The sequence below is a fragment of the Antrostomus carolinensis genome, unplaced genomic scaffold (assembly GCF_000700745.2).
Source record: "Antrostomus carolinensis isolate BGI_N321 unplaced genomic scaffold, ASM70074v2 scaffold7426, whole genome shotgun sequence".
NCBI lineage: Eukaryota > Metazoa > Chordata > Aves > Caprimulgiformes > Caprimulgidae > Antrostomus > Antrostomus carolinensis.
This window is the reverse complement of record NW_010321156.1, coordinates 84,806-101,215: the sequence shown is the minus strand read 5'-3', so window position 1 is coordinate 101,215 and position 16,410 is coordinate 84,806. Positions and strand designations below refer to the sequence as shown.

The window sequence follows — 16,410 nt, the reverse complement described above, 5'->3', positions numbered from 1 at the left end:
CTGCTGACAGCGTAAGATTAGGTCACACGTGGTACAGGGTACATTCTCCAGACAAAATTACAAGAGCGGGCTGAAGTTCTATTGGAATGTAAAAAGACATAAATACAAAAAGACCTTGGATTAACTGGCCACCACCATTAAATTTGTGTTGCTGGCAGTAAACATATGCCATGTGATATGTTTTTTTAAATGATTTTTAAAATTCTTTATCAGTACAAAAAAAATCCCCTGGTTTTGTACTACAGCTGCCCTATAAACATGAATTAAAATTATGAAAATGTGATAGAATGCCATACAACCTTACATAATTCAATTGGAACACAGTCATTATGTGGCTTTACTCTCATTTTCATGCTTAAAACTTGATCATGTTCCTCTTAGGGAGGAAAAAAGGTATTTTGCCATTACTTCAATGACAACATATCCAGTACAACAGAACCAAGAGGGTGTTTTGGACAGAACATGAGGTGAGTTATCTGGCACACAGACATTTAGCAATGAAACTAGAAAGACAGAGTTTGCTTCATCATTCCCAGAACACAAAGACCTTGTGGGAGGGATCACAGTATCATGGCCTTTCCAAATGACTGGCTGTTCCCTTCCATTAAAATGCTTTATTCCTTGTGTGTGATTTGCCTTATGCCCTAAATGTGAATTCAACACCAGCTGGAACACTTTAAATTACATTGTCCCAATATGATGGAGTCTAGTCTAGAAGGTACAGTGATATATCATGAAAACATGAGAGAACTTAACAAATCTGAAGTCTCATTTAGTAGTATTACATCAAATCTGTCCATGAAAAACTGACATTTTAACTTTTCTTTCTCTAGTTTGAGCCAGTATTTTGTGGCATATCTCATATTTAACAGCCTTTGCAAAGCAACTATTACAAAATAATTTTGATTGGTCGGACTTTGTACTAGAAACTTTGCACCCATGTAAGTTTACCATATAGAAATGGCTGAAATCCTATTGCCAGATGGCTTTTGACTGGGTCAACCAAAACATATTCTGGAGCTTGGTATGCCCTGCAAACATAATGAATTCCTGAAAGAACTTTAAATAAAAATACAAATCTGTATACAATGATACTTGTAGTGCACAGCCAAGCAAATAAATCTTGTATCACTCAGGTTTATAAGCAAGATTAAAGAATTGTATTAATTTCTCTCTCCCATGTTCCTTGTGGTTTTCATAAGGTCAATGCTAACAAGCCAGAAGGTAAAAGAGAAGGAGAACCTTTGATTGCTTGTAAAGCTACAAGGCTTTTGCATCACTATGAGTGTACCTCTTTATTTCCAGAACATATGCAAACTCACACTGATTTAATATGTATGGTCCACATAAAACACCGTATTAAAAAAAAATATAATAATTCTGAGCTACCTAGTAGGTCAGAAGTAAACATGTCCATGCAACTTTAACTCAATCCCCTTCAAGGCATTATAATATACTTCTTAATCACAGGGTGTTTTTAACACTTTTTCCACAGCATTATTCCTGCCCCGTTCACTAAGCAGAATTAAAAATGATTACTTACAAGTTATATGGACAGCACTGCCTGGTATATGTTCTTGTTCAATGCAGTTTTCAAACTCTGCTGTCCTACATAATTTCACTTTGTAATAAAAAAAAAAAGTACAGTAAAACTGCTGTCTTGATGCCAATGCCTGGGTGGATCTGATTTAAAGCACTGAACCCACCACGAGTTCATTTCCTCTTTTGTTGTTGTTGTTGAGGGATGGATAGGTTTGGTGGTGGCAGAGGTTTGCTGACTTGGTATTACTTCTGAAGACTAGCAATCTACAATGTGAAAGCTCAAATATGAAAAGATTTATTTCCAGTGTTTGTGAGTTTAACTCTCTCAGCTTGCCTTATCTATTTAATTTCTTTCATTTCTTTTTCTTTCCTTTTTTTTTTTTTTTAATTGTGTCTACATTACTATGGGGTGTATTATTTATGTGCTGTTGGTTAAGCTTGTATCTGTGGATATGACATCTCTATATAACAATGGCTAGAAATCTGTCAGTGCTTATGAGTTTTCAATGGATATTGAAGGAACAGTGACTATTAGTAATAGTGGATGCCAACTCCATTAGCAGTCATTACACCATAATATTTTAAATAATGTATTTGTTTCAAATAATCAACAACAAGCTCTATGCCAGCAATGTAACTATTTGTAATGCTTGCACAGTCTAAGCATTTGAAAACAAGGAAATTAAGAACTTAAATATGCTATGCAACCTACGTAGATCACATAAGACAGTAGTCACATGAAAGCTAATGAGCATTTTACCAATGATTACATTGAAATCAAAGTCTACACATATCAAGAAAATATATTTGATTACTGTCTACAACAACCTTACATTTATTTTCTTTTTTTTTACTTTTTTTTATGCAACTGTTAACTCTTTAATAGAAGGCTTCCAGTGATCATTGTTACTAGTTAAAGTAGTAATATTTTGTCGAAGTAGTAATAAAGGCACAGTCTAATAAGACAGTAGCATATTTGTGGTATATTTCTTATGTGTAATACAGTTTTCATTTCAAATGAATCAGTGCAAGTCCCAGTTTTGCAGTATCTTTGGAAAACCTTTAAAAGCACTTAGTTTCTATTTAGTCACCTATATAAGACTTAAAAGCCTGTCAGGATGTTAGTCTGAACTCCAGTGAGGAACACTTCCTTGAGCAAACTCGCATTCTCAATTTTGACTTTCTCACACCCACTTCCTAGCCCTGCACACAGCATCCCGAGACATATCCAAAGTCACGTGACTGAAGACAGAAACAACAAACTATTTCCAAAGACAGTAAAATTTGATAACATTTAACCAGCCTCAGATGGCATGCTGTCTGCTGGCTAGCCAATAATCACAAGTCACTTATGGCTATGACCAAAAGTAACATCTAATGAATAAGGTATCCTTGCAACTGCACTGGAACAGGCTTCTAAATACCAGTGTTTCCCACTGTTCTGAACTCGACACATATTTAAAACATCAGTAATCTAACTTAGCAACTGAATCCTTTTCAAGAAGATAAGCAGAACAACTTTATTTCCAAAATGCCAATTCTGCAGAGCAGGCCTGTGTAATCTAATAATGGGCTACTTTAAAGTGTGATATTAAACTGTGCTACTGTTAACTCTTAGCAGGAGAAAGAACTTGGCTGCAGTTGATTTCTGAAAGAAAAAAATCCCAATGCTACATGATCTGACTCTGCCTAGGAAGGACAGAATTTGCTCCTTTTGAGAGACCGCTGAAAATTACGTAGTCTTCAGGCATTGTTGGCACATCTTTATCAGAAAGCTACAGGCCAGCAGCATTTAAACCCCTAGCAGTCAGATTTTTCTATCAAACATCAGGTGCCTGCTGTGAAAGACTTGGCCTGTGACCTGAAAGTGACTGTTCATGTTAAGGGCATGACATGAGAAACACAAGTTGTTAACATGAAATCCAACTTTGGGAACTGCAAGTTATCGACAAAGAATTTATTTATAAATCAGACTGTGCATCTGACACGAGTGAAAGCTACAAATGCAGCTAACCGTAGGGCACCTTGAAAGCACTTTGCAGCATCAGTCTACACAATTGCTCATATACTAGGACCTGCTTAGATATGGTAAAATATCACTACGCAATATCGCAACGCATCACAAGAACTTGTATGTGGGTCAAAAGAGCTTGTTCGTGAGAACAACGTGAATTTATATCAATGCATGTCAAATTACTATCTTACCTGCTGCAGATGACAGAGGGGCTGATAATAGGGTCTGACAGGCTAGGTGCACTCTGAGTAGAAGTCAAGACTTTGTGTGGCTTTAAGCCTTGCTTGGTGTCAGTATCTGTAGAGTCTGGAAATGACACGGAGGATGTTTTTCCGGTAGGACTAGTGGCAGGTGTCCCCTGAATCGGTGAATGGCATGGGGAGGTGAGAGGTGAAATATTTGGTGGGATACCTGGCAAGAGAAAAGAAGAGTCTTGTCAATTAACAGAAGTGGCAGATGGTTGTATGAGTTCACTGTGCAGAAATACTCCTCTTGAGATGCGGAGGTACCAGCATAGGTTCCAAACGGAAACATAAGAGAAAACCCTCCTCCACTCTGAGCCAAGCCCACGACTGTCACAGAGAGAAGGAGCTCTTAATATCAGCCACGTCTACCCGCTGAAGATCTGGCTCAAAATATGAAGCATATTCTCCCTGTTGAGCAGGACGCACTAACTGTCAGGCATGAAATGAAAGGCATGCGCTAGTGGCATGACTATTGGCATCAACATGTTCTATTGACAGAGACAACAAACTCCTAATAGGCAGTTCCCAGACCCATCTGCAGTTTCTCTTTGCTTCGCTGTCTCCATCCGTAAAGCAGGAACAAGAAAGGCTTACACACATTTCCAGTAAATTTGAATTTCTACATGTGTGAACACTAGCAATAAACCAAAAAAAATCAATTTTTAGCAGTCATATATTATATGAATATAAAATATGGCACTTATGGTGCCATTTCTGCTTTCCTTACAGATTTTGGTCTTGATCTTGTGCGGTTTGAGTTTATTTATCAGTACCTGTTAATTCACTATGGGAGACCTGCGACTGGTACCTCTACCACATGGTACTGTAGCTAGTGCTAGTGTACCAGAAACTGCCAATATCCACATGTGCCAGCACCAGCAAGATTTAGTTCTCCCTGTCCCTTATTCTATCTAAGCACCACCGCCAAGATGAGATGCATCAGCCAGTCCAGTGTTTGACACAAAGTGCCACCTTCTTTTTGAATCCACATTTTCTAATCTGAGACAAAAGCACCCCGTTCACAATAAAGCACAGAGCAGCAAAAGTATCTTAAAAGGAAATGCATGTATATTCACTTACCTCCTGTTCTAAAGTTTGCTGGAACTCACCCCCAGTTCATTTACCACATTCATCTTCAAAGCCAAACGACATAAAGAGCTTAGGAACTTTTAACTGGTTTTACATTTGAATTGTGCCCACTATCTAAATGCATTCCAGACACAAAAACTGTCTTTGAATAGGGCAATATGGTGATCTAAGTTTATAAAATACTAACCTTGCAGGATATATGTGTAAAGTTCCAGTGTTTTTTTCCTGATAACTTACTGTGATATGAGGTTAAACTACGATTTACTGTTGACAATCCAAGGGTTAAAAATAATCTCTGATGGTTACTACACTGTCATTTTGAGATATCCAACATCTCCTCAGTTTTGATTAGGGTATTTCTTCAGCAAACATGTGGTATGTATTACGGCTTTAATTCAATGATTGCAACTAAGATATTATGCTACTCTTGAGATCAGAAACCTACAGCCTACAGAGCAATTAAAAAGTTATCAGATGGCCATGACATATGGAAATTGCTTTCAAATACAGAAAGCCTCTGTTTCACATTTACTAATCCTTTGAGATATCTGCTTTCCATCCAACAAAAATATGTCTTTAAAAACATTCCACAGTCTGTTAGTTGCACAGGGGACTGAGCTGGATTGTTATCTATCTTTGAGCTATATGTTACCAGGTAATCTTCACGACTGTTAGAGAACAGAACATGTATGGTCATCTTTCAACAATTTAAAGCAAGTCCTGGGAATTTAAACAGCAATTTGCACAATAATGTTTCTAATCACAGCTGGCTTTCTACTGCTAGTCTGGGCTCCTGTCTCTTGAAATATGTTTGGTTATGTTGGTTTTTTTTTTAAAAAAAGAATAATTTGCCAGGACAAATAACCAAAATTAAATAAATTTACCAGAAAAAAAGCAAACCTATTTTCAGTAATCCAACATTCAACCATTTATTGGCAAAAGCGAGATAAAATGTGTCTTGACACAGCAAGGAATTTTGAACAATCAAGATAAGAGAGTAACAACAACACAGGGAGAATTTTTTTAAGTACATCCATCTGCTCAGGTCCTCCAATACTTTCACACATGTGCAGTGTTGAAGAAATAAAACAGTAACTTCAGTGTGATGTGAAATTACATATGAAAACACTCGAGTTTAGGTTCAAATTTTGCCAAAATAGGTATAGCTAGCAGTATTTTGAAATGCTAATGTTTTCATGCATAATTAAAGACACATAAATTAACAGATTTAGCTGGATCAACTTCTACAAAGAATTATTACATATTGCAAATGAAGTTAATATGTAAAAGTCTAATTTGTATTAACTACGGCAAACTAAAGCAATCCTTTAGCTGAAACACCAAAACAAATATTAATTAAAAATGCATGATTGTAAACAGTTTAAAACATAAAAATACAAATCTTCTGTATAAAATACTGAGTCAAAATTTTTAGTCTAGTCAATCAGTGTCTCTAGGAACTGCTTGTGATGGAATGGAGCTCTCTCTTCACCATGGGAGAAGCTCATGTATTTGGGCAACACAGATGACTATTAACACTCTCTGGAAGCAAGAGACTAAATGTAAAACTGACTGATGGTGTTGATAAATCTTGTTTTCCAAGTATAAAATATTATACACTCCCTTACCCCTGACCTTTCAAGTTAGTGAGTTAATCTTGGAAAATCACAAGTCTAAGTTGGATTTGTTTTGTTCCAAAACAAATTCCTCAGTTCTTGGTACTGTATCTCCATTATTTTCCAGGTTTTTTTTTTTTTTTTTTTTTTTTCATTTGACTAGGTGCCTTTTAAGATAATATTGTGTTACTTAATGTTCAATGTGGTACAACAAAGCAGCTTCTGTACAAGAGGAGATTAAATAAACTCTTCAGTTTGAAAAGGAGATGCGATGTGACAGTGTTAGATAAGCAGAATAATTGTGCAGTCATATCTTCAAAGCCATCTCTAAGTTGGGATTCTCTGTCTTTTCTGATGTCAGGCCTCAGGCATCTATCAATTTCCATCTGATGTCTGGGTGGTCAGTATCTCTGAGTAACATTATCTCAACATTATTCCATGTTTTGAAAAAAAAACGGGCTGATTTAAGAAAGGAAGGCCTTGTGATCATTTTGAATGGCGAGTTAAAGCATGGGTAAACATTACCTTATCCTGCATTTGTACGGGGAAGAGAACCATGGTACTGTGGATTAAGACTGCTTTATGGCTGTCATATTGGACATTTCATTATCAATTAAGAAGTCTACTTCTCAATGGCTTTCTCTCAGGTAAAAATGAAGTCATTTTTTTAAAGGCCCAAAAAGCTAAGTAAAAAGCTCCATAATTCTCATCTCTAAAAATCAATAAGAACTACCTGGACTTTCTCGATAATAAATATACAGATATAGATGTCTGGTCTTGGATATGTTTGCATAAGACAGGTCAGTCGATGCCTACAGCTCCAAATGGCACTATGTACCTTGTGCTTCAAAAAATCTCATTCAGGCAATACACACAGACAGTTAATCCAACAAATGTTATAGAAAACACTCTGTTCTCAGCCCTGTTGTAGTCCAGGTAATTCCATGGATATAAATATTCCATGGATATAAATCACAACATAATTTAGTATCGCACTTGCTGCATCATTTCACAACAAACCTCTATAAATCATAAAAGTAACAACATTTAAAATGGCATCACTATGATCTATAGTATATTAAGCCAGGTTTTTTTTTTTTTTATAAAGGAAATAACTATTTATATTGATGGAAAAATAAGAAAAAAGACACAGATTGGACAGAGATCAAAAGCAGATGCACATGCTAGTCACAGGGAAGCAGCTAAGAGAGCCTGACGTAGCCACAGTTGCCCACTCACCTTGCCGACTCTGCCTTTTGGCATTCAGGTGGTTGGTAGAAGACATGGCATAGGAGGTGGAGAAGGACCTGCTCTTGGTGATTGTCATCAGAATTGAGCTGTTCCAGGAGTCAGTGCTGCCAAACCAGAGCGCAAACAAGCGTCATTTGACACAGCAAAAAGCCTCAACGGCAGACCTTAAGCAGTTAGGAGCAACATCAAAAAGTACGTGATACTGAGATAGCACAAAACCTATGAAAACAGCATCTATCTGCTGGCTGAACTGCTGTTTGTGAGACGCTCAGTATTGTATTCAGTAAAAATATTTACAATGCAGACGCTCCAAAGCTGGACTTCCGTCAGTGCTGAGGCCTATTCACTTTTTTATACAAAGATGTCTTCATTATATTGTTCTGATGGTACAAAGACAGTTAAAAGTTGACTTGAAACAAGTTTAAATTTATATTCTCTTTTAATGCCTCCTCACAAAAGCCAGACGTGCCAGAAGTTCTCAGCGTAAATGAAAGATCAGTCTCCTTGACTCCTCTGCTGCAACCATCAAGGCAGACAACCAGAAACCCTTTAGGCACTGGAGGAGCTCCTCAGGAGGCTGGAAGAGGCTCAGAAGAGCCCTGCGATGCTGTTGCTAGTGGTGTGCCTCTTCTCTGGGTGAAGAACTTCATGCTCCAGCCAACTGAAATGCATGCTGCATCCCCCCCAAAAAAAAATTCCTCTTGACAAACCCTGAAGACATTGATCACAGATTCAAGAGAAACTCCCTGAAGGAAAATAGGTTGCATGTGTCTGTGTGTGGGGAAAAAATGCTGGTCCCCTACAACAGGATGGGTGCATGCTTTCAGCCTTCAGGCTATAACTGTGTACCAGAAGAGGCCAAATACTTCTGTAAAGCAAGAGAATTGTATTTATCATTGTTTTCACAAATGACACTCATCAAATGTCAGCTGCTTGCAGGGATGCGGCACTGGCTCTTATCATGATGCATATGACTTCTCTGGATGAATCTGCTAGGCCTCTAAGGCTCCACATCTCACAGCCTCACATCCAACTGATGAGATGACATGTCAAGAGAAGACAGCTTTTCAAAGCAGCCTAGTCTGAGCTAAACTTGAAAAAAAAATTGGATAAAAAAAATGTTCTAAAAGAAAAAAGCATGTAATATTGTCTTAAATCTACAAACACCTTATTATTTTGGAAGAGCGAGCACTACCTACAAAAACATTTGCTGGTTGTCTTCGCTGGCCCAAATTCTTATAATCTGTGATGAAGAAAGATGAAGAAAGATGAAGAAAGAATACTGTTTTTTTATTATTTTTTTTTTTGTCTTGTGTTTTTGTTTTTTTAATTGAAAGGAAGAATATAACACACAGTGTCCCACTGTAAAGAAAAAACAAACCAAACCAAAACCTCTAAAACCACATTCTTTGACTTCTGAAGGGAGAATCACTGGATATAGAAGTGAATGAGGGAAGGAATGTGGAAGCTTTACTATTTTTCCCAAATCATCTGAAGCTGTAAGAGGACCATGTCTTACCAGTTTAGTGACATGAGGTTGGAAGAATACAAGATTATTAACCTTAAACAGACATTTAAAAGGATTTTTGCAAATATGTGACTATAGAAATCTAGAGGTGATGTCCCAGACTGTGAGGAACAAGTTGCAGATTTTGTTACTGTAGAAGCTACCACAAGGCAGTTCCAGTGTCATTTTCCTTATCCTACCCTTCAAGCTATGAAATGTTTCTCTCTCTGTGACCTGTAGTGCACTTGAATTTGGTACAGGGGATGTGGCAGATAATAAAGATTTATTTTTTTTATTTTTTTTTCCCCCTTCAGTTGAAAATTCTTTTCCTTGAAAGCAAATCTGTATTGGTCTGCCAAAATTTTTAAAGCTAGACTTATAGGATTAATTTTTCCCCTTTCTGGAATACACATTGTTTCTCCTACTGTAAAAGAAGAACTGCAAACAGTAGGCTGGGAGGTTTGACAGAGCTATAATTACACAATTGGCGACATTAAACATAGGAGGAACTGATAGCCTGCTTAGTTGGCTCATCATGCAGAGTTATATAACAGCCTTAGAAAAGGACCAACAATAATATTTAATTGCTCTCTCCTTCTCCCTCTGATTCCCATCTTAGGATGCTTACATACTACACGAGAGTCTGGAATCAACAGTATAAATCAAACGCACCCTGGAAACCACAGGCCAGTGACTGGAGAACATTTCCATTTGGTTGTAACTTCTTTATATTTACTTTTACTGAGATACATGAGACTCCTCACAAAGGGAACTTTGGCTAACCATGTATTTTTCTTGCACCAGATATTCAGTGTACTCTGCAGGCTGCCTTGAGCACCCAGGTGCCCTGCATGAGACCCTCCTCGATGGGAAAGGTTTGCTTATCTGGAAGAAAGGCTGACCAAAGCAGTTCTCTGGGGCTGCATTCACCTCCTCCACCCAACAGCAAACATTGGTGATGTTGGGCCTTCCCAGATCCTACATTTTTCTCCACTACTGGCACCAAATTATGAATTGCAGAAAAACTTGAGTCTTCCAATATCGTGGCTCTGAATTCTCTTCTTGAATGTGATGCTTTTGCTCTGCTCTTCCTTTCCCCATAGCAAAGCATGTCTCCATAATCTCTCCTCATCCACCAGCTGGTGGATGGTAGCCCTTGCTGAGGTGGGGAGGGAACCCGAACTTTATTCTCACAGGGTGGCACCATAACTACCAGCCTGCATGACTGACTGCCTTCTGCCCTTCCTTTGAAAGCTCTGCTCCTTTCTGACTAGAATAGAAAAATATTCATGGAACCAGAAAGGAGGATTGAATCCCTGCTGAAGTAGTTAGGCAACATATCATAGTTAACAGTGACAGGGACTCGAGCCTCTCTTTTCACAGACTAGTGCCCTTTGCACAAGACTAACATCTATTCAACTCCTTCCTTCACCAACTGCTACTGGATTATCTGCTGCAGCCCTTGCAGAGGGTAATAAATGCAGCTCATTTCAGGCTGTCTGGTAGCACGGAAGGCCCAAAATGTGAGGTACCTAGGTCAGAATGTCCTCGGGCAGAGAATTGTTTAAGGCCAGGTTGGATGAGGCTTTGAGCAACCTGGTCTAGTGGAAGGTGTCCCTGCTGATGGCAGGGGGGCTGTAACTGGATAATCTTTAAGGTCCCTTCCAACCCAAACCATTCTATGATTCTATAATTAGGGTAGTCCTCTGCAAATGCCCTCAACCAGTCAGCTGCTGGCCGTTAGCAGCAGAGTGGACACACCTCCTCTCTCTCTGTTTTGTGGGAGGACTATTTCTTTTATTACACTGGCTCAGGGATCAGGCCTTGAGAAAAAGAGAACAGGTAAGACTGAGCGGGGAATATCTAACTGATACAGTCAGTCATGAGGGACTTCAGCCATAAGATAAAAACCTATCTCTTCAGAACAGTGAGCACTAGCGTGCTTCTGGATAACTCTGAAAGACTTTCAGGGATGTGCTTTAGGAAACTGAACCTAAATTTTGGTTTGGGCACAAAATGGAGTAGGTAGGTACCTCAGCCTTATGCAAAGCTCTTGCAGATCTAGTGCTTTGTTTCTACAATGCACTATATGAACATAACCTTAAAGTGTAGGTGTCATGACTGAATCCAGAACTCTTTCCAGGCAAGACAAACATGGAGGAAACCACTGCATATCAAGAAGACTTTAACCAGATATCTTGCCTCGTTTTCTTGTGCAATTCTGCACTTTGCTAACATAAATAGATTTATTTTTTTTTTTTTCTTCCCAACAATAGGAATAGTTTTGGCATAATCTGACTAAAATTGGGAGTTTCACTTCTTTGGCAACCCAATTTAGAGAAACACAAAGAAGCAGTTCTAACACACTTTGGAGTCAGCATTTTTAAATGAGGGACATCATCACACAAAACTTAAGAAATTTGCCCAAAGAGAGACATAAAAGAGACAGGAAGTAATTTTTAACCTGGATGAAGATGATTCATGAGGTTTGATGCTGGCACTACGATCCCTTCTCACTGGAGCTGGCTCCAATGTAGGTAATCCTGTGGCTGATGTTGTTGTGGTCCAAGTTGAGGACACACGTCTCAGCAGTCCTGGAGGCAAACTTCTCCGTAAGCGCTAGAGAGAAATCAGTTGCTTAGAGTTTATATAGGATCACAAAAACTTTAAACATGTAGGAGAAAACCATTTCCATTTGCTTAATTCTGCCTGACAACACCTAGTGAGTTACCTTAAATCCAGATTCTCCCAGGTATTACGGTGCTTACCTCCTATTCAAATCAACACAGCCACTGCTTTCAAGGCTTGGAAGGTCTGGGCTACCCTCCCTACTTCAAGTTTAAAAAAAAGGCATATATCCACACTCCCATAGCCACAAATGTTCTACACTTGGAGATCAGTCAATGTCAGTTGTGCTCTTTAAAAATTTTGGTTTTATATGATGGGGCCAAAGGTACTTAAACAAGTCTTCAGGGCCACAAAGGTGACTGAGGGATTGGAGCATCTTCATAATAGGAAAGGCTGAGAGAGCTGGGATTGCTCAGCCTGAAGAAGAGAAGCTCAAGGGAGATCTTACCAATGTATACAAATACCTGGAGGGAAGCTGTAAAGAAGATGAAGTCAGGCTCTTTCCAGTGGTGTCCAGTGACAGGACAGGAAGCAAAGGGCCACAAATCGAAACACAAGAAATTCCATTTAAATGTAAGAAAATATTTTTTACTGTGAGGATGATTGAACACTGAAAGAGGTTGCCCAGAGAGGCTGTGGAGTCCATGGAGATACTCAAAACCCAACTGGACATCCTCCTTAAGCAACCTGCTCTAGGTTGAGCCTAGAGAAACCTGCTCAAGGCTCAACTTGCGTGGGCTGAGGGACTGGACTAGATGGTTTCCCAACCAGACTAGGCAATCTCCAGATGTACTTTCAGCCTCAACTGTTCTGTGACTTAAACTGCCATGAATGTTCAGAATCAGAAATTCAAGGCAAGAAAGATTGTAAGAAAAATAAGAGAATGGAGCTCCCACTTTTTTTCCTACTATATATACCCAATCCAAAGAAAACCCACTGAAATACAGCTTTTATGCTCTGGGATATGATGTCTCCTGAAAAACTTAAAGAAAGCACCACTGTTTACAGCAGATTTTTCTTGACCACCTTGCATTTTTCTTTCACCTGACTCTTCCTTTCCTCCACTAACAGGACTCAATTTGTTTTTCTGAATTTTTGAAGGTAGAGATAATAAAGGATGATGATAGAGAGTCTTTGTGGATCCAGGTTTGCTGCTGCAGATGCTATAACTTTGTAAGATGTTTCTCTTGTAGTTCTCATGAAGTGTTTATAGTTAAGAACTAAAATAAATATGTCTCTGTGATGAGGAGCTTTGACTTTGCCAGAGGGTTAAGAGATATGAGATGGAAGACATTTGTGGTTCTGAAGCTCAAACTTACAGATAAATATTTTAACATACTGTCTCCTTACTCAAAATGCTCAGTGTCAGATGCTTAAGGTAAAGAACCTAAATCTACATATAGAAACTTAAATAAAGGTCTGCAAACTATTAGTGTTATGAACCGTAATACATTTACGTCAGTGAATTCTTCAGTTAAATTAGTTCTCTGTAGCATTAACTCATTTTTTCATCCTTCATTTCTCTTCTCCTCATTGGGTATTACACAACAGCAAACTGGTATCGTTCACTGTGTTTGCTCATGTGATGGCAGTGTTCTTCCACTTAACTTTTCCCCTCAGAGCCCAGAGTACAGCCATTGTAGACATGTACATCAGAATAAACAGGCAAATGCACTTAAAAACCTGTGAACATCCATTTCACATATACAGCTGCTACACAGGCAAAGAGGGTTATAATTATCATCACACTAAAATATATTTTAAAAAAAAAAGAATCACAAGTGTTGCAATCCAAATGCCAGGAAATGCTGGAATGAATGCTGGCTGTTCCACTTGAACTGATAAAACTTAAAAGCATTCACCTGTGCAATGTACTCTGCCTATATTTAATTTTACAAGGGAGTTTGCAAAAGTGAAATGTAAGCCTCACAGGACAGCTAATTAGCAACGAGCCTACAACTCAAACTACTTCAAAGCTGATGTGTTCTTTCTAGTTGTTCACTTATTAAATGTAGGTGGTTATCACTGGTTATTTCCTGTCAGATTCCTGAGCATTCATAAAACCATCTTTCAAGGCAATACCATATATATTTTTTTGGTTCAGTCTCCTTTTTCTTCTCAGGCTTACTTTTCATGAGCTCACAGTATTTGTCATACTAAGCATTGTGGTGATCTTTTTTGCTTGTTTGGTATACAACATTTTAAACTTGATCCAAAGCACCTGGATGTCATCAACAGATACTATTTTTCATTGACTTCTATAGGTTTCACACCTCTAGCTAAGGAAGAAAAGACTGAAATTCATACAAAATTTTATTCTTCAAAGTAGGCAAAAAAGTCCCTCATATTACTACCTAATTCCCCACTGCTCATTGACTAGGATCGTCACGCCACACGCAGTGGCTCAAATCTTTAGAGTGGGAGGGGAATTTCTGTGTGAAAAGTAATGCGGCAGACTTGTGAGTCTGGATGTTGGAAGACTTTTGTTTGCTCTGCTCCCTGTCATTTCTTATCTCTTAAGTTTAAACCAACAGCTGTGAGGTAATATCAACACCATCTATGTGAGCGATGGTGTGTTGAACATCATCTTCTAAAAATGCCTGAACCAAAGTTAACCTGGCCATGAGTTGAAGGGTACACAGGAATTGTCTTACTATGAAACCAACAGTCTACTTAGCTGTCCTTTTAGAGTAGAGTATGATAGAGCCTAAGATGTTAATCTGAAGCAAACAAGTAAAAACTCAGTGACATCTCCCACTAGTCCATTGCTGTCCTCTTAGGAAGAGCCAAGTTATACATGATAGACTGAGTCCAGTACTCACCTTGGGAATAGCTAGTTTCTCTCCTTTCTCTGGACATTCCTCTGAGTCAGAGCAGGTGTAGTTCTCACTGAAGGACACCAAAGGGTTCACCCTTGGCTTGTGGATAGCCTGGAAGGTTAACTGCGTATTCAGCAGGTTGCTCACTGTTCTCAGCGAAGTACACACGTTGGGGGGCAGCGAAGGATCTGCCAGAAGGTCTGTAATGAGCCCATGTGCTTCTCCCATGACAGCGATATCCACTGTGATACTGGTACCAGAAGACTAAAGAAGACAAAAATAAAGCATGTGAGACAATAGAAGTGAATAACCTGCTGAGCAGTATTTAAAGCTGTGGTGAACTCTTACCACAACTTTTGTTAAAACAGTTACCCACAGAGTGGAAAAAGAATAACATGAAATAATTCTTTAAATAAGGACAATCATGCTGAATAGATGGATCATCCCTCACAGTCCACAAAGAGTTTAGAATTTCATCATATCTGATTTCACAGCTTTCACCATCTGCAGCAGACTTAACCCATCTGAATGAATTGTTCAGGCTCACTACAGAGACATAGCCAATGGCCAGGGACTATTTGCACGAACAATTTTGGATACATAGCTTAGGATGGGAGGAGACTCTCTCGAGACTAACTATTGAGGCATCTAGAATAACCAATGTTCAATGCTTATGCTTAGATGAACGAAATGAATCTCAAGCTTATATTGAGATTTTAAAAATATCTCCACGCTATCAAAATACAGCATTCTGGTAAGGTGGCAACAATGTTCTTCCCCAAGTAATTGTGTATTGGCCAGCTATACCAAAACTGAAATGGAGTAAAAGTGGATTTTTCAGACAGATGCAATGAGAATAGCTACTCTACAGACCTGTATGACCAACTCAGATGGTCCTTACTCTCTCTTGGGTTTGAAATATGTATCTACTTTACATACTTCATTTAGGAAGAATTATTAACTAAAGTGATGCATAAGGAGAAATAATACCAAGAAGCAGCTCATATCACTGGCAAATCTTACACACCCTACCCAATACATGTATATAATTGACCTGTAAATGACGCACTGCAAACCACCTGTGGCCCAGGCAAACTGTCTTCATACATGTCTTCATCATGCACAGGTAATCTCACATAGCTGTAGGGTTGGTCCATAAATACATCTTTGAGTTTCTCCAGAACTTCCTGACATTCAGCAGCTCCAATTACCATCTGTCCCAAAACCCAGCAGGGCAATATATTGGCACTAAAAGAAACAGTCTATTGCCAAAAGTAGGCAAGTTGTCAAGTCTGTGAATTGACAGCTATGTGATACAATTGCAAAAGACTGAGCATCTTTAAAATCTACTAGAACAGCGAGACTGGATGCACACAGAAGAACAAGAAAGGCAGGAGGTATGTGAACTTTCAATGCAGCAGTGACATTTCAGCCTCACTAGCTGGTGCACTATAAATCACCATAAATTCTGCGTGGAATTGCTAATTCAAGACACTCTAAGACTGATCGTTTTTGCTTTGCTGTGTTTGTGACACATAAGCTCAGTCCTGCTGTTACTGTTCGGGACTTTTCAGTAGGTGTATGTGCAGTTTGCCAGAGAGATCATTACAGGAGATTTTGTACTAATTTGTTCTCATGTATTGCTTAGAAAAATCTAAGCTATACAGTTTTCCAAATGGGGAAGTTATGCCTGTGAAAA

At 38.7% G+C, this 16,410-nt stretch overlaps 1 protein-coding gene across 1 annotated transcript in view; it reads right to left on the bottom strand.

Moving 5' to 3' along the window:
• The window catches only part of PDE3A (phosphodiesterase 3A), a 90,460-nt gene that overhangs the window by 24,825 nt on the left and 49,225 nt on the right, over positions 1–16,410 (bottom strand). The window contains exons 2-5 of the mRNA XM_029085404.1: positions 14,715–14,975; positions 11,729–11,883; positions 7,746–7,861; positions 3,748–3,967 (exon numbers count right to left, since the gene is read on the bottom strand). Coding sequence (XP_028941237.1) covers positions 3,748–3,967; positions 7,746–7,861; positions 11,729–11,883; positions 14,715–14,975 — 752 coding nt within the window. The remainder of the gene's footprint in view (positions 1–3,747; positions 3,968–7,745; positions 7,862–11,728; positions 11,884–14,714; positions 14,976–16,410) is intronic.